At 43.3% G+C, this 23,613-nt stretch overlaps 1 protein-coding gene across 1 annotated transcript in view; it reads right to left on the reverse strand.

Moving 5' to 3' along the window:
* Positions 1–904: 904 nt before the first annotated feature.
* Positions 905–23,613, reverse strand: part of LOC145416282 (lachesin-like) — a 224,343-nt gene continuing 201,634 nt past the window's right edge. Inside the window, exons 5-8 of the mRNA XM_080285280.1 lie at positions 21,437–21,610; positions 14,258–14,389; positions 11,776–11,914; positions 905–1,079 (exon numbers count right to left, since the gene is read on the reverse strand). Coding sequence (XP_080141406.1) covers positions 905–1,079; positions 11,776–11,914; positions 14,258–14,389; positions 21,437–21,610 — 620 coding nt within the window. The remainder of the gene's footprint in view (positions 1,080–11,775; positions 11,915–14,257; positions 14,390–21,436; positions 21,611–23,613) is intronic.

Here is a 23,613-nt window from a genome sequence, read left to right on the forward strand (position 1 = left end):
CTTCACATACACATAGCAAATACATCATGAAAATAAACGATAATAAATGATAATAAATGAAACCAAAACAGATACACACAGACGCATCAAAATCCCCGAGTCCAATGCTAGTTTCCACCTTGCTAGTGAATAAATTTTTGGAGAGGGCAAGAGTATATAATGCCAAAATTATTCAAAATGTGGGGGAAAAAGAAAAACGATGCATGGAAAAAGGAAATAAGATGCCTAAGAATTACAAAAAGAAAGGGGGGGGAAACTGGAAAGAAAATATAGAACCCATAGAAGCAGAGAAAAAATGAAAAAAGAAAAGGAGGAGAGAAAATGAAGAAATGTAACCAATGGGATTAAAATGGAGTAAAACGTGGAATGAATAAAGATATAACCAATAAAAAAAAAATTGTACGAATTGAAAAAATATAAACTGAGTCAAAAAAAAAAAGTATGAGGCTGGGAGAAAAAGCAGGAACAACCAATACGAAAAAATGGAGTAAAAATTGAAAGGAAAAAAATCAAAGCAAATGGAGTAATAGAAAAAATAATCAAATCAACAAAAAGTTAAAAAAAAAAAAAAAACATGAGTTACGTAAAGTAAGATAATCAGTAAGTTAAAAAAATGTATAAAGTGTGAGAAAAATGAGTACCCAAAACGAAATGAGTAAAGAAAACAAAAACAAACGAAAATGTTGAAATAATGATGAAACAAAACCAAAACTAGTAAAATCAGAGGAAAGTGAGTAACCAAAAAGAAATGAGAAATAGAAACGAAATGAAAAGATACTAAAACAGCCAATATGAGAAAAAAAAGACAAGAAAACAAATGAAAAGACGATGAAAAAGAGCCTGAATGAGTAAAAAAAAAAAATAGATCAGTAAATTAATCCCAGTATGACGCAAAAAGAGTCACTCACTTGGGCGTCGGCACCACAATTTCGTAGAGCCGAATGCTGGTCTCGGCCTTGCCCAGGGAGTTGGTGGAGATGCACTTGTACTGTCCTGAATCGTCCTTGGTGAAGCTTCGAATCATCAGCTTCATTGTAACGCGATAGTTGTCCACCACCTCTTGTAGCTTGTACTTCCTTCTGTGTGGGAGAGAGAGATGGGAAATTAGTAGTAGTAGTAGTAGTAGTAACAAGAATAATCATAATAATCATAATCAATATATTCAATCTTTTACGCACGTCAACCTTACAATGAATTACTTCCTTGCTGCATATTACTCTTAGATAATAATAAACTGTATATGTATGTCTGATAATACGTAGATAGGAAGATATTTAAAGTATATATCATTCCTACGTCCATCTTAACTCTCTCTCTCTCTCTCTCCTATGCAATACCACACTCTCTTGATTTCCCACACTCAGTCTTAACATCCCAAACACTCTCTCACCCTTCTTCACCCACCCACACTCTCCCTCACCCTCCCACTCACTCTCCTATACTCTCCGTCAATCTCCCACACCCTTTTTCTCCCACCCACACTCTCCTTCACCCTCCTGCACACACTCTCGCACTCTCTCTCCCCTCACCTTGCCACACTCTCCCTCACCCTTCCACGTTCACCCTCACTCTCCTGCACCCCCCCCTCTCCCTCACCCTACATCAGTCCTCTACATTCTACCTCACTCCAACTTCCCTCTCTCCATCACCTTCACTCCTCTCTCTCTCTCTCTCTCTCTCTCTCAACTGCGCCCTGGTTAATTTAATAGAGCTAGCATGAGGGACGACTTCCATTAATTACAACTGGGTATGGTAGGGTAGGCTATGGCAGCTCTCTCTCACACGCACACACATGGCCCACCACCTGCCATAAGTCACGGCAATGGTAGTTTGGCCCGGAATGGCACGAGGTGTGGTTGGGAATGGTAGGAATAGTGTAGGCTGGTTATGATATGGTATGGTATGGTATGGTATGGTAGGTAGAGTACAGGACATGGTAGAGTGTGGGAAATGGTCAAAAGGAAATGGGAATATAGTAGATAGGGATATGACTGGTAGATTACTAAATATTGGTAGATTATGGTAGATTATTGGTGGATTATGGTAGATTATTGGTGGATTATGGTAGATTATTGGTAGATTACGATAGACTGCTGGTAGATTATGATAGATTATTGGTAGATTACGGTAGACTGTTGGCAGATTATGGTGGATTATTGGTAGCTTATGGCAGATTACGGTAGATTATTGGTGGATTATTAGTGGATTAGGGTAGATTATTAGTGGATTATGGTAGATTATTGGTGGATTATGGTAGATTACGATAGACTGATGGTAGATTATTAGTGGATTATGGTAGATTGCGATAGACTGATGGTAGATTATTGGTAATTACGATAGACTGATGGTAGATTATTGGTAGATTACGGTAGATTATTGGTAGATCACGGTAGATTATGGTAGATTATTGGTAGATCACGGTAGATTATGGTAGATAAATAGATTATTTTAAGTTATAGTAAATTATGGTAGGGAATTTTTGTTAAAAGAGGTAGACGCATCAAAAATTATCAATACACTTAAATATACTATATAAATTGAAATACAGACGAAGTGTTGTGAAAAACGGGTCAGTCAGTGATAGCAGTGAAAATCTTAGTAGTTTTTATTCATGGTAGGTCGCGGCGCCCACCATCCACTCACTCGATGTAGCGCTATCCCTTTTACCCGTAATTCTCTCATGGTTGGAGAAATTCTAGTATTCTATTGCATCAAAAGCTAGACGATTTTTAAAGAGAGAGAGAGAGAGAGAGAGAGAGAGAGAGAGAGAGAGAGACCACCTACCTAACCAACCAGACATAAGCGTCATGGTAGTATGGTAGCGATGGTAGGTCTTTGCCATAATTAGGAGAAAGAATAACAATAAAATTCCATCTGGCATCATTTCAGTAATTGGATGTATGTGTGTGAGTGATTAGGCCATCGTTTCTGATATTGGAGAGAGAGAGAGAGAGAGAGAGAGATTTAGTCCCCCCCCCTCTCTCTCTCTCCCCTTCCTTCTCCTCCCTTCCAGCCTTCCTTCACTCTCAGTCCTCCTACCCTCTTCCTTCTTCCTCCTATCCTATCCTTTTCATGCCTCCTCTCCTAACTTCTTCCTCATCCTTCCCTCTAATTCTCCCCCATTCATTCCGTCATTCTTCTCTATCACCCATTTCCTATTTTTCCAACTTTCCTTTCTCTTCAATCCCCATTTCTCTTCTACGTTTTCCTCAATTTTCCTTTCTCTCCTTGTTACCTCCTTTCCCCAACCCTGTTTTCTCTCCTATCACTTATTTCTTACCATCCTACACTTCCTTCCTCTTCCACTTTCATTCCTTCCTTCTTCCCTCTTTCATTTTCCTTCCTTCCTTCTTCCCTCTTCACTTTCCTTCCTACCTTCTTTCCTCTCCCTATCTCACTCCCCCTCCTCATTCTCCCTCTTCAGTTCACAATACTTCCCTCCTCTTTCTCCCTCAATATCTCTCTTTCTCCCCTCCATCCTTCTTAGTGTCTCCAATCACCCTTCCATTCCCTCCCTCTTCCACTCTTCTCCCTCAGTCCCTCTCCCTCTTGCCTCCCTACCCCCCTGTCTCTCTCATCACCCCTCCCTTCTCTCCCACCTCCCTCTTTCCCTCTCGCCCCTCCTCTCCTTCTCCCTCAGTATCTCTCCCTCTTCCCTCCCCGCCCCTGACCCTCTCATCACTCCTCCCTTCTCTCCCACTTTCCTCCTCCTCCTCCTCCTCCTCCTCCCTGGCAATCAAACGGAAGGGCGGCACACAAAGACCCGTTAACGACCCCCACCACTCCACCCAATAAGCATATTTCCACCCTCACCCACCCACTCCACATTCCACCCACCCTCACCCCCCCACTCCACACTGCATCCACCCTCAGACCTCCACCCTCACCCACATTCTCTCTCTCTCTCTCTCTCTCTCTCTCTCTCTCTCTCTCTCTCTCTCTCCTACTCCACCTATATTCTCTTCCACTCCCTATTTCCAACCACATTCACTCCACTTTCTTTGACTCCACCCTATACACAATAAGCATAAATCCACACTCAGCCACTCACTCCACAATCCATCCACCTTTACATCCCCAACCTCATCCACATCTCACTCGCATCCTTGCACCCACCCCTTCCACATCATATTATATCCTCTCTACTCCACAATCCATCCACTTAACCCCCAACCTCATCCACATCTCACTCGCATCCTTGCACCCACCCCTTCCACACCATCATTCTTTCACTCCATAATTCCACTCTAATCCACTCCACTTAATATTTTCAATTACCTCACCACTACACCTGTTTCTTCCTCTAATTACACCTATGTTCACCTGGACTGAATTTACCTTCACTAATAAACCACTACCGTTATCTGTTCAGTCTCATTTCCATAGCATTTCGCCTTATTTGTCCTATTAATAATTTCATGCTTGTTCTGGCCACCATCCACTCACCGGATGAAGTGCTGGGCCGGGGAGAGTCTGTTTTTCCACTATCCTTCTCTAACACGCATTAGTTTGATTTTTAGTGTAATTAGATGTAGCCTAGTAGAATATCTCATTATCGGTCGGTACCTCTTCCGTATACTTTCCTACATAGGTGAAAGGAAGGTGAGAGATGAAGGTGATGTGTGAACGTAAGAGGTCGTTCTTTTACGTTCAGTCTGGGGGAAGGAGGTTACGGGGGAATAAAAGTGAGATTGGGGATTGGAGAGAGAGAGAGAGAGAGAGAGAGAGAGAGAGAGAGAGAGAGAGAACAGCAAAAGCCCTCACTTAAACACTTAGGTAAGAATACTTTTTGTAGTAATAGAATTAAGGGAGAATATTTCGCCAAGAAGTGTATGTGAGTGAGGTGAAGAAGGGGAGAGGGAGGGGGAGACAGAGGATGAGATGGAGGGATGGAGTGGAGAGGTATATGAGAGAGGGGTGAGTGTGTTGGAGGAGGGGAGCGTAATGGCAGGAGAAAGGGCGACATGGAGGCAATTTGTTTGTGGCCACCCCTTACGGATAAAGACGTCTGGCTATACACTGATTCCACTGCACTTCATACTTAAATCATATCCGTCATTTTCCTCCCTGATGGTTAATGTCGAAAGAGAATCACCTATGACTAAGAAAACAGGACAAACTTCTCACCCCTTAGGAATATTAGCCAGCAGAGGAATGTAGGAGGTAGGAGAGGTGAAATATTAGGCTAACTTATATCCCCGATTGCACACACACACACACACACACACACATCCAAACCCCCCCCACACACACACAATATCGAATGTTTTGCTAAATAACTCAACAAATACACATGGTGATGGTCTGGGAAGGGTGATATGCGCGACTGTATGCTACAATTATCAAGCTGTGTATAGTTGCGTTATACTGCATTATTTCCAACGATATACCATCAATATACATTTAATTATCTCTGTTGCCAGGGACAACAAAGGACCAATCAAGTGGACTCGTGTGTGTGTGTGTGTGTGTGTGTGTGTGTGTGTGTGTGTGTGTGTGTGTAATTCACCGGGTCGGTCAGGATCACTTGATGGTCGTGGTGGTCAGCTTTTTACCCTCCCGGAAGGGAGCTGAGAGCTCATATAGTCCGATCTAAGGGCAAGGCTGTGACCTTCACACACGCACACACCCGTCCCCTTGCTCAAGGGGGACAGTAACCACCCACTTCGTCAGTGAAACTTTTTCGCAACCTGAGCGAGGCGCGAACTCCCGTCCACCAGTTGGCAAGCGAGAGCGTTACCACTGCACCAGCGAGCGGTGTGTGTGTGTGTGTGTGTGTGTGTGTGTGTGTGTGTGTGTGTGTGTGTGTGTGTGTGTGTGTGTGTGTGTGTGTGTGTGTGTGTGTGTGAAATATTAACCCGCAGAAGAAAGTGACAGGTAGAAGAGGTAAAATATTGTGAAATGGGCAGTGAAGCACACCAAACCTCTCCCAGGTATGGAATATTAGCCAGCAAAGGAAAATGAGAACAAGAAGAGGTGTAATATTGGACGAACAGGGTAGAGTAATACACCAAACCTCGCTCAGCTAAGAATATTAGCCAGCAGACGAAAATGAGAAGCAGATGAGGTGAAATATTAGACGCAGAGAAATATTGTAAGCCTCTCTCAGCTTAGGAAAATTAGCTAGCAGAGGAAAAAGACAAGCAGAAGAGGTGAAATATTAGACGGAGAGAAATATTGTAAGCCTCTCTCAGCTTAGGAATATTAGCCAGCAGAGGAAAAAGACACGTAGAAGAGGTGAAATATTAGGCGTGGAGAAACAGAGTAAGCCTCTCTCAGCTTAGGAATCTTATCTGGCAGAGGGAAGAGACAAGTAGAAGAGGTGAAATATTTTAGGCGTAGAGAAACATGGTAAGCCTCTCCCAGCTTAGGAATATTAGCCAGCAGAAGTGACAAACAGAGGAGATGTAAGCAACTTCTCCCTCGACGGTAAACGAAGACAGATATCGACCCGGGGCCTCACATTTACATTTAGTGGATTGGTACAAAAGGTTATCGTTACTCATTTAGCAGCTACTCCCCCCCCCCTCCTCCCACAAACTGTCACCAACTGTTAACGCGGCAGGAGCCATGCAATTCACTAGCATTCTCTTCCTCTTTCACCGATCGCTTTTCACTGCCCCCCCCCACCCCACCCCTTGTTAGATTGTGTGTGTGTGTGTGTGTGTGTGTGTGTGTGTGTGTGTGTGTGTGTGTGTGTGTGTGTGTGTGTGTGTGTGTGTGTGATCCGATTTTAACCAAATCTTCTGCCAGCGTTCAAAGCCCCAGTGAGTAATGCTATCCCTTAAAATCTATCTATCTATCTATTGCCAGACGCCATAATCCCGTAAGGGGTGGCCATTTGACTGTATTTGTTTTACGGGGAGGGGCACTAATAAAAATCATATATATGGCAAAGGTTAAAGTAAATTTTGACCTAGAAAATAAAATAAATTGTAAAACAGAAAATCAAGTATAGAGCGAACTTGCAGTGAAAGGCTCGGGGTATGGCGATCTGAAAAAAAAAAAAAAACTTGAAATATAAAGAAATCCCCACGTGAAATACAAGAAAATGTCCCCACGTGAAATTATCTATCTATATACCTAGGCTGCTTCCCCCAAGGAAAGGGAGGTAGCCGAGACAGGACGACACACTCCCCATTTACTCATCCATTCAAACACATTCATTCGCATCTTAGCCCCAAAGGGGAGAACGGACAGATCCTCACCGCACCACACCGCACAAGGGTCAACTGCGCAATGCAATCAGTGACATCCGCAGCAGGGCCCGACAGCAGAGCTGGTTTACCCCTGCCACATCGTAACAGACCCATCCCCTTACCCGCACCTGACCTGACTAGCTGATCTGACCACGTGAAATATAAGAAAATAATCCCCACGTGAAATATAAGAAAAAATCCTCACGTGAAATATATGAAAAATCCCCTTGTGAAATATGAAAAAAATCCCCACGTGAAATATAAGAAAAATACCCACGTGAAATATAAGAAAAAAATACCCACGTGAAATACAAGAAAAAAATACCCACGTGAAATACAAGAAAAAAATACCCACGTGAAATATATGAAAAATACCCACGTGAAATACAAGAAAAAAATACCCACGTGAAATATATGAAAAATACCCACGTGAAATACAAGAAAAAAATACCCACGTGAAATACAAGAAAAAAATACCCACGTGAAATACAAGAAAAAAATACCCACGTGAAATATACGAAAAATCCCCACGTGAAACAGAAAAAATACCCACGTGCAATGAGAAAGAAAATATCCTCACGTCAAATGACAAAATCCTCACGTGAAATATATGCGAAAAAAAAAATCTCCACGTCAGAGAAAAACACCTACGTGAAATATATGAAAAAATCCTCACGTGAAATATGAATGAAAAAATCCCCACGTGAAATATGAATGAAAAAATCCCCACGTGAAATATGAATGAAAAAATCCCCACGTGAAATATGAATGAAAAAATCCCCACGTGAAATATAAGAAAAAGCAAGGAAATCCCAACCTATAAAAAAAATGAAATAAAATGAAAATCCCAATCTGAAATATAAGAAAAAAGACAAATACCATTCTGAAATAAAACGCAATTCCCAAACTAAAAGAAATCTCAATCTGAATTAACAGAAAAATAAATCCACATCTGAAACAAAAGAGAAAATCCACACCAGAAATAATCGAAAGAAAAATCCCTGTAAGAAATCAAACAAAATCCACATCTTAAAAAAATAAAATCCCATCTGAAACGCCAACGTAAATAAATCCGAAACGAAACTCAATCTGGCCTATAACTTTCTTTGTCCACTACTGAGAGCTGTTTTCGAAGCTTCGGGTATCAATAATCCGGTTCGATGCTGGCTACGTAACACACCGAGCCACAGGGAGCCATATTAGGGATCGCGATGGAAGACGACGATGCAGTTTTTCCGTGGTGATTTAGTTGGTATATTTCATTTTATTTTGAGGTATTTAACTTCATCTTTCACGGACAATGCACATATATATATCATCATTATCATTGTCATTAGCCTGGAATAGTTCACTGCAACATACAAATAACATGAACATACCTGATACATAACGAAAATGGCTGACGAGATGGTAAACACTTTTTTTTCTGTTTTTTTTACAAACGAATGCACGAACCCGAAGCACGAAACCAGCGAGACACCCTCCCTCGACACCGCCAGGAGGGACGCTGACGCCTGAGGTGTTGTTGTCTTTCCTAGAGTTACCAAAGCCGTTATTGCTAAACTTGCTATACAAAACCGCTGGTGTCGGGACGCACAAACACGTTCAAAAAAAAGTGATATAAAAAGTACCAGACTCTAAAATATCTATAAAAATCACTAGAATCTTTTAGTTTTTGTAGCTAGACATTACCATTCAAGCTCCAAGAAATCTCAGCTGACTTTAAACGTCTGCCATAGGCTGCTAGACTCGTTACGACCTAGAAAGGGTTAATGGTGACTGTGTGAACATTCCCTGGCTCCTGTTCTCTATTGACTTTCAGCTAAATAAAATCGCCTGGTGTTAGAGTAAATTAACCGAGAAGTGACCAAAATATTCTCGCTAAATGGGTATACCTCCAGTCTTAGCAAAAGGATGCTAACTTTGCAACTCTCTTCCTTCCTACGCCCACAAGCGTAAACATCACTATGTGTTGCGGTAATTTGACAACTTACAATATTCTAATTTCTGTATCTATGCCTCAGATTTGAATTACAAGCTAATGTAAGTTTACCTACAAATAAGGAATTGGTTTGGCCATATGGAAAGAGAGTAAATGAATGCTTTCGCAAGCTAACTTCGCTACATCTCTGAGACGCATACGGCAGCTGAGAAACGCGATCAGAGGGATATTCGCAATGGGTATTCGCGACTCGCCCGCCAGCTCAAATCTTAAAATGCGAGACAAGAGCTGGCTAACAGACTCCACCACCAGTTCGAACCTATAAATATGTGGCGAAAGTTAGCGAAGAGACGCCCGCAGTTCGAACCTTTTAATGTGAGCCAAGAGTTAGCGAAAAATAGCCACACACTTGCATCCGCTAACCATGTCCCGTCTTCTCGGCTGGGTAGGAGGTCATGTGGCACCTTTTCCTTGAGCTCTGACCTACTAAATCAAGTTATCTTTCTGTATCTTCTATAACATACAAGATAATATTAATACGCCACTTAAAGCAGGAATCGGCAGCCTACTGTATAGCGGTCGGGCTGAATGATCTATCCGCTGGTCATTTTCTTTTACAATAATTCGAATAATGTTATTGACAGCTCGATGCATGCTAATATAAATCACCTGACATCTGTGTAAATAATAATAAATACAAAATAATAACACGTGACTCAAAAATAAATATTGCGCTACCGAATATTATTTTTATTGTGATGCACTGCGAACGAAATCCCATCCTTGCATTGGAACACGGAAATGAACGCCACAGGCTCAAAGGTTGTAGAAAGTTACAAGGTTAATTCACAAGTGTCTACTCGTGGTTCATATTAAAAGAGAGAGAGAGAGAGAGAGAGAGAGAGAGAGAGAGAGAGAGAGAGAGAGAGAGAGAGAAGAATGAATTTGTGTTCCTCTCTAATCAGTATTACTATTCTAAACCCCCATGCTTCTAAATTCACTCAGCTTAATTAAATCGTCTGGCAGAGAGAGAGAGAGAGAGAGAGAGAGAGAGAGAGAGAGAATGTTTTTTGGACATCTTTCAAAAGGTTACCATAAAAGCGACTAAAAAAGGAAGAGCAATTTTGGGGACACATTTCTGAAAAAGGTAGACACGAACAAACAATCCAGGTAAACATATTTTTCCTAAGTCCCGTTTCTCCAATAGTCGATACGAAACGAATGTCCAGCTTTACTACCTCGTTTCTAGATAACATGAAAAAATAAATAAATAAATAAAGGTAGGTCTGTTCGTGTTCCCAGAATTGATAAGCAAACCTGACAGTAAATACACCTGTTCTCACCTGACATTTTGAGATTTTGGTGGTGGTGGCGACGGAGGATAGTGACACCTGCGCAAAATTACCGGAACTTCGAGGTAAATGGTGGTTGAAAAGCGGGGAATTACCGTGCCGTAGTAGTTCACCACACACACACACACACACACACACACACACACACACACACACACACACAAAGACGTCCACATGTCCAGTCATCCATTCTCTTCGGGAGCATCTCTAGGAGCAGTTTTGTCCGTCCGCCTCTCACTAACAACTTTCGGACACCAGGCACTTCACTCTCGTAGACTTAAGCGACTTTTGCGAAACCATACCACACCACATTACACCCTATTACACCACATCACACCACTCTCTCACCCCACACAACCCTTACACACCACACCATATCACCCTCACACACCACACCATACACCATACCTCCCTCTCACACCACATCACACCACACCACACCACACACCATACCTCCCTTTCACACCACTTTCTCCTTCACCCTATCCTTTCCTTCTCAATTACCTATCCTTTTTTTTTTTTCACCTTTTCTATCCACCCTCTTGCATTTATCCATCAACTTCTCCTATTTTCACCTGCCCCACCATCCTTCATACATCCATCCTTCCCTCACATGCCCCACTTACCCAAGCCTTCCTGCCCCTCCTACCCTACACTCGTTTCCTTTTCCCCCCATCATATTATCCCTCTTGCTTACCCATTTGTCTGTGTCTAATTTTAAAGAGAGTTCTATCAATTTTTTTTTTTTCCCCTCACAAACTCCCAGTCCCCCCACTCCCCCTGCCCTTTCTCCTTACTCCCTCTCACTCCCCCTGCCCTTTGTCCTACTTCCTCCCACTCCCCCTGCCCTTTCTCCTTACTCCCTCTCACTCCCCCTGCCCTTTGTCCTACTTCCTCCCAGCCCCCCTGCCCTTTCACTCGACTCCCTCCCATTCCCCATTGTTTCAACCCTCCCACTTCACTCCACCTCCCCAACTCTTCCTCCCCATCTCCCCACTCACACAACTCTTTCCCAACTCTTCCTCTCACTTCCTCACTTCCACAGTACTTCCCCAACTCTTTCTCACTTCCTCACTCACATAATACTTCCCCAGCTCTTCCTCCCCAGCTCCTCACTCACATAATACTTTCTCAACTCTTCCTCCCCACTTCCTCACTCACACAATACTTCCCCAACTCTTCATATCCATTTTCCCATTCACACACTACTTCCCCAACTCTTCCTCTCCATCTCCCCACTCACACAGCATTTCCCCCCTCTTCCTGCCCACTCCCCACTCACCCGTCCAGCAGCATCTCCCCGTTGTCCCTCTCCCAGTAATTCACCGCCTTCGGGAACGCCTCCACGTGACACTCAATCTCGACGTCCGTTCCCAAGGGCGCGCCGATCAGCTGGTTGTCCACCTTGACTACAGGTGAGACTGCAGGGAGAGGTGGTATTAGGCTTGTCTCTGGCTCTGCGTGTCTATCTGTTTTATATCTATCAATCTACCTATCTATCCATCTATCTATCTATCTATTATAAATGAAAAATTGAAATGCCACGTGATATACAATGGAATGAAGGTCGTGATGAAGGGGACCTCTATAATTACAGGTAAAATAAATTAACATATTACCATCATAAACTTCCGTGCTTTGCGTGTAATTAAAAGCCTCTACCTGCCCGAGTGGCAGGGGGTGAGATTACCTTGATTACTTTGTCACAAGGTAAGACCACTTTTACCTAGTCATTGCTCGGTGGCAAGTTGCCTGGTTCTCACTTGAGGGTCCCGGGTTCGATTCCCGGCACAGTAATGGTAAAATGTTAGTCGAAGAAAGGTTGTGCTGTGTCTTGCCCTCCATCGACGTGCGCCATCTTCACCTGCTGCATGGTTATCAGGACACATTTTTCAGAGTATATGCTGGCTGTGTAATAGGTTCCATAATCTTGTTGCTTTAGCTGTGAAGGTCCAGAGATCCTGAGTGGACCTTGATCTAGATATTTCCTCTAGTAACTGCCTAGAGAGCACCATCCTTAGATTATTTTGAGCAGCATGAGTTGGAGGGCAAAGGCTGGCCAGATGAGAGACTGATTCATTATTTGTAGATGAGACACTTGTTGAACCTGAGTTTTGTGGAGAACTGACCTGGCTCTAAAATGTTGACGGTGTTCTAGTAAGTCTTGTAATGGAGGCAGAGGGATGTCTTGAACCAGGCGTAGGGGTCCTCTATAGATTTTCCAGCGTGTCAAGAAGTGTTGGGGCAGTGAAGAGGCAGACTAGGCCACGTATTCTGGATGTGAGCGAACTTGTGCCTTATACAGGGTCAATGTAGTAGCCAGTTATTGGAGGCCTGACACTTTATGCCAGATAATTTGATAGTTCTTATTGATATGCCTCTCAGATCTCAACTATGTCATTGTCAACTATTAGAACTGACATATATAGCACAGTAGAAGATAGTGTTACCATGTATTCCTCCCTTATCCTTCATGGTGACTGCTGCAACAAGTGGATCCATTGCCTGTGTCTTGTCAGGAGCAACGTTCACTCATCAGTGTGGTCTGCATTCTTGGACAGTTTGCAAAGTGTTGTTGTTGTGCCTGCCACTTGCCCTCTTAGATGTATAAGGTAGGCACATTGCAGCCATCGGTATAGGCAGGTACTTCTTGATGCCTTTGGTGTAGTTTTTTTTTTTTTTTTTTTAAGATGTTCCAAAGAAATAATTCAAGGATCAATTTTTGAGGTCCAGACACACCAATAGGGTATAATATTATGAGGACTGGTCAGAGTTTACTGCTCCAAAAATCCTTCTTCTAAGACAGTCTTCACTACGTTATAGATCATCACCCTGACTGTCCCTGGCCTGGAGATTCGACTTCAGTTCCCTATTTTACATTATCGAATGTCTTACAGTATCTTAAGGCATTCACCAAGCCTTCAAGGTGGACATCTAGGACATTCTGAAAAGCCTAATTGAGCAGGAGGAGGAGGTAGTCAACAAATGGTGGAGGATTTTCATTTCTCGTGAACCCCTGCTTTTCTTTCACGGGTTTCCATCACACCTTACTGCCTCCTTGTCCTGTTGCTGCCTTTGTCTCTTCCTTTATTGGTGGCAATCATTCTCCGACTAGCACTGTTAAAGAAGTTTTTATTGTTCTTAGTTTTATATCTCTTAAATCTTCGCCAGCGCTTGAATTTAAGGTCTGTGGTGAGAGGGAATCTGTATTTGAATCAGGGTTGGCCATTAGACACAGAGGAGAATTTTCGTGACGGCACATGCATCTTATATTCTCTTTTTTCGTTTTCTTTATGTTTATTTATTTATTTATTTTTATTTGCGTCGTGGCACATGCAGCTTATACTCTTTCCTTTTTCTTCTTCGTCTTTTTGCGTCGCCCGGCAGGAGGTTATTCTAGTCAAAAGAGGCGAGTAAGTGTGTTTCTAGAGCCACATTTTCCACAGTATACTTCCGTGGGGGTGACTGACAGGTGATAGGCTGACGCGGTGATCTTAGACAGCCGCGCCACCCAGCTGACAGCCCATAAGTGTGTCAGCAGAGGGCTAGATATCACTGTGGACTTCATATTGCTGAGTCCAAGGCGCTATGGATGTGGGAAGGAAAGTCAGCAAGATCAGCCAATCCACACAAACTCACAATGCCTTCAACAATTCCTACCTACTCATCAATCAATCTATCTATACCTATCTATTAGGGTAAGGGAGTACACAGTCTCTCTCTCTCTCTCTCTCTCTCTCTCTCTCTCTCTCTCTCTAACTCACAATTGACGTATAGTATGATCCTCTTGCTGACGGTGGGAGGCACGTTGTTACTTGCGATGCACAGGTAAGCTCCCATCTGCTTCCGGCTGACTCCCACCAGCGTCAGATTACTCCCAGGTACATTCTCCACCTCTGACGGAGTGAGGGGAGTGGGAGTGAGTGGGATGAGTCGGAGTGAGTGTGTGAGTGGGTGTGAGTGGGTGGGTGGGAGTGAATGAGTGGGTGTGAGTGGGGAAGTGGGAGTGAGTGGGGGAGTGGGAGTGAGTGGGGGAGTGGGAGTGAGTGGGGGAGTGGGAGTGAGTGGGTCAGATTTAGAGTGGGATTAGGACTGGAAAGTGAGAGAGAGAGAGAGAGAGAGAGAGAGAGAGAGAGAGAGAGAATGACACGTGATTTTAGAGGGAGTGAGAAAGTAAGACAGTCACAGAAAACGGGAAATCTTATTCTCTCTCTCATTTCCCCAGACAATTTATTCTATTCTACAAATCTTGAGAGAGAGAGAGAGAGAGAGAGAGAGAGAGAGAGAGAGAGAGAGAGAGAGAGAGAGAGAGAGAGAGAGAGAGAGAGGTTTTATTTAAGACACCATAGAAGAAAAATGAAGAAAAATGACAAAGAAAAAGAACAATTGATTCAGTGCAATACCCGCGTCCACCAACTTAATCGATCAGACTCAAAATCGAACTACTCTGTCTCTCCTGATCCTTAACCCTTCCAAAATAAGTCCAAATAAGGTCAACACTTTTAGCTGACCCTCTGTGACTTCGAACTTTCATCTTCCATGTTATTTTTCTTGTTTTCGTAATTCGGATGTCACCTTGACCTATGAATTATTGTTCTGAAAATCGTAAATCAACCTCTTGCCTGATCATCAACCCTTCCCACAAAGTTTAATCCAAATCAGACCCAAATAATTTTCGTCATTTTATTCCCCACAGAAACGAAGGTAGAAACTTGACCTCCCTGTGTCCTTTGACCTTGGAATCCTTGCTTCCAAAATCGAACCCCTCCAGTCTTGCATCACCCTCAACCCTTCCACCAAGTTTGGCCTGAATCGGATAAAATTGCTAATGGATATGTTAAGTGAAATTTTGAACCCACTCCCGTGACCTTGACCTTTGACCTACCGTTCTGAAAAATTTAAGGTCAACCCCTTACCTGTCCCTCTTCACCTCCACAAAATTTGACCAAAATCGGATGAAAATTGTTTGAGTTATTTTGTTCACACACACACACACACACACACACACACACACACACACACACACACACACACTGCTCTTGCTTGGCGAATACGGGTGTAATGAAGGGGCAGAAAAGAAAGTGAAGGAGGAGGAGGAGGAGGAGGAGGAGAAAAAAGAAAGGTTAAGAAGAGAAAAGAAGTACAAGTGGAAGAAGAAGAAGAAGAAGAAGAACGAGAAGTAGGAGAAGAAGAAGAGGAAGAACAAGAAAGAAAGAAAAAGAAATTATAAAACATTTTGAAGACTAGGAAGAGGAACTAAGAGGAAGGAAGGAAGGAAAGAAAGAAAGAAGAAGGAAGGAAGGAAGGACAGGGAGGAAAAGAGGCTGGATAGATAAGCCTTCTCTCTCCCTCCATCTCCCTCCTCGTAATGCCCTTCATCCTATCCCACTCTTCACATAACTCTCTCTCTCTCTCTCTCTCTCTCTCTCTCTCTCTCTCTCTCTCTCTCTCGAACTTATTTCCCCCTCTCTATATGTCAACTTTTTTCGTCTTTCTCTCCCTCCGCTTCCTCCTCCTCTTCTGTTTTACTCCTCTAGGCCTCTTCCTCTTCCTCTTTTTACTAGGCTGCTTCCCCTTCCTCCTCTTCCTCTTCCTTTTCCTCCTCATACCACTTCCCTCCTTCCCTCCTCCTCTTTCCTTACTTCCTCCTTCTTCCTTCCTCTCTATTTCTCTAATCTCCATCTCACACTTTCCACCCGCTCTCAGCTGAAGAAAATCGTCTGGAAAATAAAATATAAAAGAAAACTGGACGACGAGAGGGCTGACTAGGGTATTATCCTCTTATCCATCTACTCCTTTCACCTTAACTTGGCCTAGATTTGCGCCCCTTTGAGGCCTATTTCGCGACGCCCAGAGGCGGAGAATGGCAATGCTACCCTACGTGCTCTCCACTGCACTTCTTCGTGACTAGCACCATATTCTAGTGCTAGTCTACTGCTAAACTCAGCACTCAAGATGGAGGGATGGCAATTTTAGGCCAGGTTAGCGTAAAATGCGTATAGTATCCGGACTGAAAGGGGGGAAGAGGAGCTGGGAATAATGTTTACTAAATTTGCCTCCCTTAATGTCAACTCTTCTCCGATTTATTCTGTACGAACCTGTATAGAAAACACTGCAAGAAAACATTCAGGAGAGAAAGAGTGCCTAACATGTGATATCTTAAAAGCCTGGGCCACTTGAAGAGTCTTATCAATAATGCTATCTTGCCTTTGTATAACCACCCTGTGTCTCTTATCAATGCTGCACCTTCCCTCTTTTCCCCTCTCCTTATCTTCCCTCTCTTCTCTCCTCGTCAATCCCTCTCCATTCCTATCTTCCCCTCTCCTTAACCTCACTCCTTCTCTCCTTTATCCTATCCTGAACCCTACTCTCTCCCTCTTTTTTTCCCGCCCCCTCTCCTCATCTTCACCCCCTACCTCTCATCCCCATCTCATCCTCACTCCTTCCCTTTCTGCCCCTTAGCAACTCCAGTCCTTCCCTCTCCCACCCCCTTCCCTTTCCCCTCTTCTTCCTTTACCTCCTCCTCCTCCTCTTCTCTCCTCTCTTATTTCTAACCACCTCCTCTCACTCCTTCCCTCAACTTAACCTCTTCTTATTCTCCCCTCCCTTCACCCTACCCCTCCCTCTCATCCCCTCTCCTCTCCTTAACCCCACCCTCTCACCATCTCCCCTAATCCCACCTACTTCACACCGCTTCCCTTTATATCATCCTCTCATCCCCTTCCATCCCTACTCAACCCCATTTTTTCTTTTTCCATCTCCCCAACCCTATCATTCCCTAAGCACCCCACCCCACTTATCTCCTCCCCTCTTCACCCCCTCCTTCCCTCTCATTCCTACTCCAGCCCCCTCTCCTCCCCAACTCCTTCATCTCATCCCCTCCCAATCCCAATCTACCCAACTCATCTCCTATCTCCATTTCATTCCACCCCAAAACTCATCCCAATCCTCTCCCCCTTTCTTCACCTCCACTCATATTCCCTCCCCTCTCCCCAACCCCTTCCTCTCCCCCTCCAACCCCACCTCTCATCCCTAAAGATGGGGGATAGTCGGGGATCGAAAGGTGAATCACTTCTATAATGTTACTAAAACGCCCTCCTCACAACAACACCCTTCGTGGAAATAAGTAGAGATGAAATGAGAGGATGAGAGACTCCATCACAAACCTCATTTTCTCACATTTAAGCCAGATTGACTCTTTCTCTCTCTCTCTCTCTCTCTCTTTCTCTCTTTGCCACACATTGGTCTCAAACTCTCCCTCGCCCCATAATCTTGTCCCCTTTCGCACTCCATCACTTCCCATCTTTCACTCTCTTACTCTCTTTTACACTCTCGATCCCCCTCCCCCCTCCTCTCTCTCTCTCTCTCTCTCTCTCTCTCTCTCTCTAATGGCTTATTACTATGCAAATATTGGCAACAACAACAGCACATCACGCCCTTCAAACACACCTGCCAAACCTCCCCGACATCTTCCGCCGGGACTTAAATCCTCTGACGTAATTTTTCTACCTTATTCTCGCCACCTCCAGACGATTTTTCTTCATCTTACGACACTCGCCAAGCCCGCCCAGGCTAGATGTCTTTGCCCCTTCACTACGAGGAGCTTTTTCTTTATATTTCATCCTTGCTATCACTATACGAACTTATTTCATCTACCAGTGACTTATTTCATCTACCAGTGACTTATTTCATCTACCAGTGACTTATTTCATCTACCAGTGACTTATTTCATCTACCAGTGACTTATTTCATCTACCAAACACTTATTTCATCTACCAGAGACTTATTTCATCTATCAGAGACTTATTTCATCTATCAGAGACTTATTTCATCTACCAAAGACTTATTTCATCTACCAAACACTTATTTCATCTTCCAAAGACTTTTCAAATTAAAGTGTATGATGCAGGTGTCACTGATCCACTCGCTCCTTGGGTGTCCTCCTCAGGTGAAAAAAAGATAGTCTGGAGATAAGATTCAGGGAGGTCAGATGCCGCTGTGCTCATCTCCTAACTTAGGCCTTTGGGACTGTGGCGGATTATTCACCCACTATCCTAGAATACAAGGGCACTGCATCACCCGGGTTATTACAGTTACCTCCCCTACGAATTACCTGGGTACTCGTTTTACCTGCCAGCCCACGAAAGGTAGATGGACACTGAATCGCGTGGTACCAGCTGCCCACACCAGGATTCGAACATTGGTGCTCGCAATGTTAACCAATTAGCCGCCTCACCAGTGCAAGCAACCCTCTAATTTATGTTTTTAAATATCTCCGAGGATAGGCTGCGTGCCACTTTACAAGGCGAATCAGTAATGAGGTAGACAGTTAACACTCATTTTCCCTCTTGTGTTTCCTTAACCGTGTCAAAAAGTGAGAGTTTGCCTTCTCTTTCGTGATCTCAGATTTAACGTCCACAGTCAGAGTACGTTTCTTTCATCTACCTGGCGTCAGACGCTTATACTTTACTAGGGATATCCTCATCATTGCACCTGGTTTAATGAAGACAACGTCAAGTTTGGAATCTCTCTCCTAAGCTGAATAAAATCATATGGGGGCAGCAAACACAAAACAGAACGTAGAATTGGCCACACGCAAACCTGGGACAGTGTCTGTGTGAAGTGGAGGTGTAGCTGCAATTTGCGACGGTCATGCATCACACTTACCTGGTCATTTCAATTGATATTTAACACCTGCGATCTTTCATGTCAGTGCCACCAACAAACAAGTGATTATGCCAGGGTTGTCAAGTGTACTAAATGCTAGATCTCTGTTAAACACTAATGTTGTACCAGGCTCATGTGATGCTTTATCTTTTTAATATCGAAATATGTTGCAGCAATTGTAAAAGAGGACATTGAGGTGTGATGTCCAGAATAAATCGATAAGGAACAGGTGTTACGTAATCCCTACATCGAATATAACCCTTACCCCGGCTGCACTGACTCTTTAAACGTTTTTGGCTCAGTTTTTACCTCACCGTTGCCACCCAGTTCGTGTACTGTGCATTAAAATCTCCACGCTACAAGACACCCATCCTTCCCCACAACCAGAGAAACAGTTATTAAGTGTGTTAGGGAGTTTCAATATTACAGTTTTCATCCTTTGACTGCTAGGCTGGGTGCTGGAGAGGGACACCTTCCTGTGGTGCTGATATGACTAGACGGATCTATTGCCTGGTTTTACAAAGGTCCCTCACCTCCCTCTCTATCCCCTGAAACGAAGATGGTGCACTGCGGGATGAGGGTAGCTTGAGCCTGCAGTCCACTGGGTTCACGTTCAGATTAGCCTGGGGTTCCCATTACTACTGCTGCTACTACTACCACCACTACTACTACCACTGCTACCACTACTACTACTACTCTTACTACTAGTTAGAATTTCTATCGATATGACAAAATTGATAAGTACTGGATAAAATGAAATTCCTAGGTTATTCCACACAATTATGCTGGCCTCTTGATTCCAATGATATTTCTCAGTTGAACACAAACTTCAGATGTTAGCCTGAATAAAGAATCCCAGCACTCCATCCACAGGTAAAGGGTTAAAGAATAATGAGTAATGTTATATTCACATCACTGGCACTTGATTAAAACGATAGGCGGGGTTTAGTTGGTCAGGTCTTGTATTATGTATATATTCCTAATTAATTTCCAACCACCTTGAATATAGATTTTTCTCGTAATGTCGTTCCAAACAGATATGGTTCGATAGGGTGAGAATCCAGTAGATGATTGGAGTGTATTGCTCACATATTGCCATTCAGGGACACCACTCAGGGACGTGGGACTGGCTACTCCCAGGTCCCTACGATGCTGATTTTAGGGGCAATACGTAATTTTTTTTTTCTATGGAAGGAAGAAGGAACCAAAGGCCAGAAACTCCCAAGATTCTTCCCTCCAAGATAAAACAAAAGCAAGATAACAGCCAAATTCAAGATCCGGTCACTTGGAGAGACATCACAGACCGTCATAGAATTAACCAGTCCTAATTAAAATTCTTCCTGAGTCTCCCAAGATCTCTTATAATCTGTCCTTAAATAAACTCAGGCCTCCAGAATTGCCTTAAATATCTCACACCTCAGACGAAAAGGGGAAAAGTATCATATTAACCTAAAAACTACTAAAGGCTGCCACTATCCCTCTGCCACTTTCCCACAGTCTCAAAGAACCCCTGAATTTTCCGTCATATCCCCAATAGTCTTTTTTGAAATCCTCCCAAGTTACTCACATCTACCAAAATTAAGCTAGAATGCACCCCCCTCCCCCTGTAATAACCTATAATTAACCAAACCCCACAAGAGTGAATGCAAACCCTCCCAAGAATTCCTCACGTTTAATAAAAGTCCTACAGCATACCAAGATGGAATGAACCTTCTAAAATTTACCGAAGATCCCCCAAATATACCACTTTTTGTCTTAGGTATGTATGTATTCCAGTATGGGCCAGCACAAGTCAGCAACTCAGCAGGGTTAAGGTATGCATGGGGTCGGCTCAGCACATCTAACGTCTGTGAAGTTGTTTTGCCTATAGAAGTACTGCCAACTTTCCCATACAGATGAAGAGAAAAAATCACCAAAGGTACTGGGAGATGCTGAGAGACTGATCTGTGTAAGGTAAGGGGAGAGTCACGTGGAGTCTGTGTGTATATTATAGAGGGAACTTCAACTGGGTGCAGATATACAAGCATACACGTAGGGCCAAACTACAGTCAGTAATCCTAGAACTGCATCTCTCTGGAACTTGCTCCCTCAAATTAGTGTTCCCCCCAAACTTCAAACTACAACAATTCAAGTCCAACTATTACAGATTTTTATAAACAGAGGGCACCTGTAATCTGGTGTATGGATTTTTTTTTTTTTTTTTTGGCTAGTTAGTGTGTTTTTCCTTCCTCTGTTCATCTGTTAAAAATGAAAAAATAAAGCCCTCGAAAACTTACTCTTAGAAGCGTCCCTTGAATTAGTGGACTTAATGACGATGTTCCTTCCGTCTTCCCTCTTCCACTTGATGTGTGGTTCCGGGTACCCCTCGGCCACGCACCCCAGGGTCACACTGTCCCCCTCGTTCACCGTAGTGTCCGAGGAAGTCCGGTTGTTCACGAAGTCGGGCGGAACTGTGGGAGAGGCGTGTGGAAATTAAATAGAGAATCTGATTTGCAGGCTAGTCAAGTTTGATTGGGAATTTAAGTAAAAGGGAAGAACTCTGAGGCAAGTTTGGTCACGTAGTTGGACAGGACAGATTGAATGTGGTTTGAGAGAGTGGAAGTTCAAATCCCTACTTCCCATGATGCATATTTAATTTCTTTCTTCCTACTTCCAGAAGGATTTACGCATCCAAGGAGGGTTTCTTAGAAGGGATGAAGGTAAGTGAAAGTTGTCTCTAAACTCTCCAAACTCTCTCACTTGAAACCCCACTCCTTAGCGGAATAAGTCATCTGGTATTAGCAAAAATGTAGATAATTGAACTCAGAGGTTAAGCAAATTGGACTATGAGAGATATAAAGAAAAGGAAAGAAAATATTGAGAGACGTATAAAGGGAAATAGAGAGAGCAGAACGGTGGTAAACATAACAGTTTAGGTGATGTACAGGAAAGGGATGTGATGCCTGAGAGTGTTAATGACCGAAGCGAAGAATGATATGAAGGTTGAAAAACTGGAAGCAGCTGATGCTGATTAGGTACATGTAGAGGCGGAAGAATGTAGGCCAGAAAGTGAAAGGAAATGTTTTTAAGAAATGTGTGAAAGAAAGCTTGAATATGGAGTGCAAGAAAGCTGTCATTCTCTCTCTCTCTCTCTCTCTCTCTCTTCCTACCTACCTACCCACCTATCTATCTGTTTATCTATAGCCAGACGCAACAATTCCAAAAGTAACAGAGGTAAACAAATCACCTCCATGTCCTTCCGTACGGCATCAGTCTGCCCACTTTCCAGGTCACATCAAGCACTCCATCTCATCCTTGGTCTCCCCTTCTCCTTCCCCTCTCCACCCTCCCTCACATGCACTCTCCCAGTCAATCTCTCTTCTCCAGTCTCAGTAATAGGACCCTTATAGTAAAGCACATATGATCAGAGTAATTGAAAATACTAATACAGAAAGCAGTGAGAAAGCAGAATAAAAAAAAGTACAGCCACAAACCCAAAAAAAGTGAAAACGAAAATAAAAGAGAAATATTAACAAAAACCTAAAACCAAAATTCAGAAGAAAAAAAAGACAAAGGAAAAAAAAAAATGTATATAGATAAAAAGAATAAAAACGAAAATGTAAAATCAGTCAAAAAAAATAATGTGTACAGAAAAAGTAAAGAAAATGGAAACAAGAATTGAAAACGGGACCAAAATTAAAGACCAAATTAAAGAAAACAGTCGAGGGGAGACTTAGAAAAAAAATAAAGCCATTAAGAAGATTAAATGATAACTGTGGATAATGCGAGAGTAGCGATAAATTGAACGGTAATGGAAGAAGGGAGGTAATTTGGGATTGGTGTTGTAATGAGGAGGAGGAGGGAAGAGAGAGAGAGAGAGAGAGAGAGAGAGAGAGAGAGAGAGAGAGAGAGAGAGAGATGAAGGAAAGAGGGGAAAAGGAGGGGATGGAAGAAGAAGGATGAGAGAGAGAGAGAGAGAGAGAGAGAGAGAGAGATGAAGGAAAGAGGGGAAAAGGAGGGGATGGAAGCAGAAGGATGTGAGAGAGAGAGAGAGAGAGAGAGAGAGAGAGAAGGGAAAGATGAAGGTAAGAGAGGAAGAAGAGGGGATAGAAGCACAAGGATGAGAGAGAGAGAGAGAGAGAGAGAGAGAGAGAGAGGGAGAGAGAGAGAGAAAAAAAAGAGGAGAGGAAGAGGAGGGAATAGAAGTCGAAGGATGAGGGGAAGAAAATGGAGAGAGATGACAATGCAAGAAGAAGAGAGCATTTCTGAGAAGGAATAAGAGGAAGAGGAGGAGGAGGAAAGGAAGGGAGGAAGGAAGGGAGGAAAGAAGGAAAGAAAGAAGAAAAGGGAGAAGGAAAAAATCAGATAAGGAGTGAGAAGGGACGAAGAGAAGAATGGGGTAGGGGAGGGGAGGGGGAGGAGGGAGGGAGAGGACTGAGGGAGAGAAGGAAAGAGAGGAGGAGGAAAATCAAGA

Source organism: Coenobita brevimanus, chromosome 105 (assembly GCF_032717465.1).
Source record: "Coenobita brevimanus isolate Jiangsu-jjx chromosome 105, ASM3271746v2, whole genome shotgun sequence".
Taxonomy (NCBI): domain Eukaryota; kingdom Metazoa; phylum Arthropoda; class Malacostraca; order Decapoda; family Coenobitidae; genus Coenobita; species Coenobita brevimanus.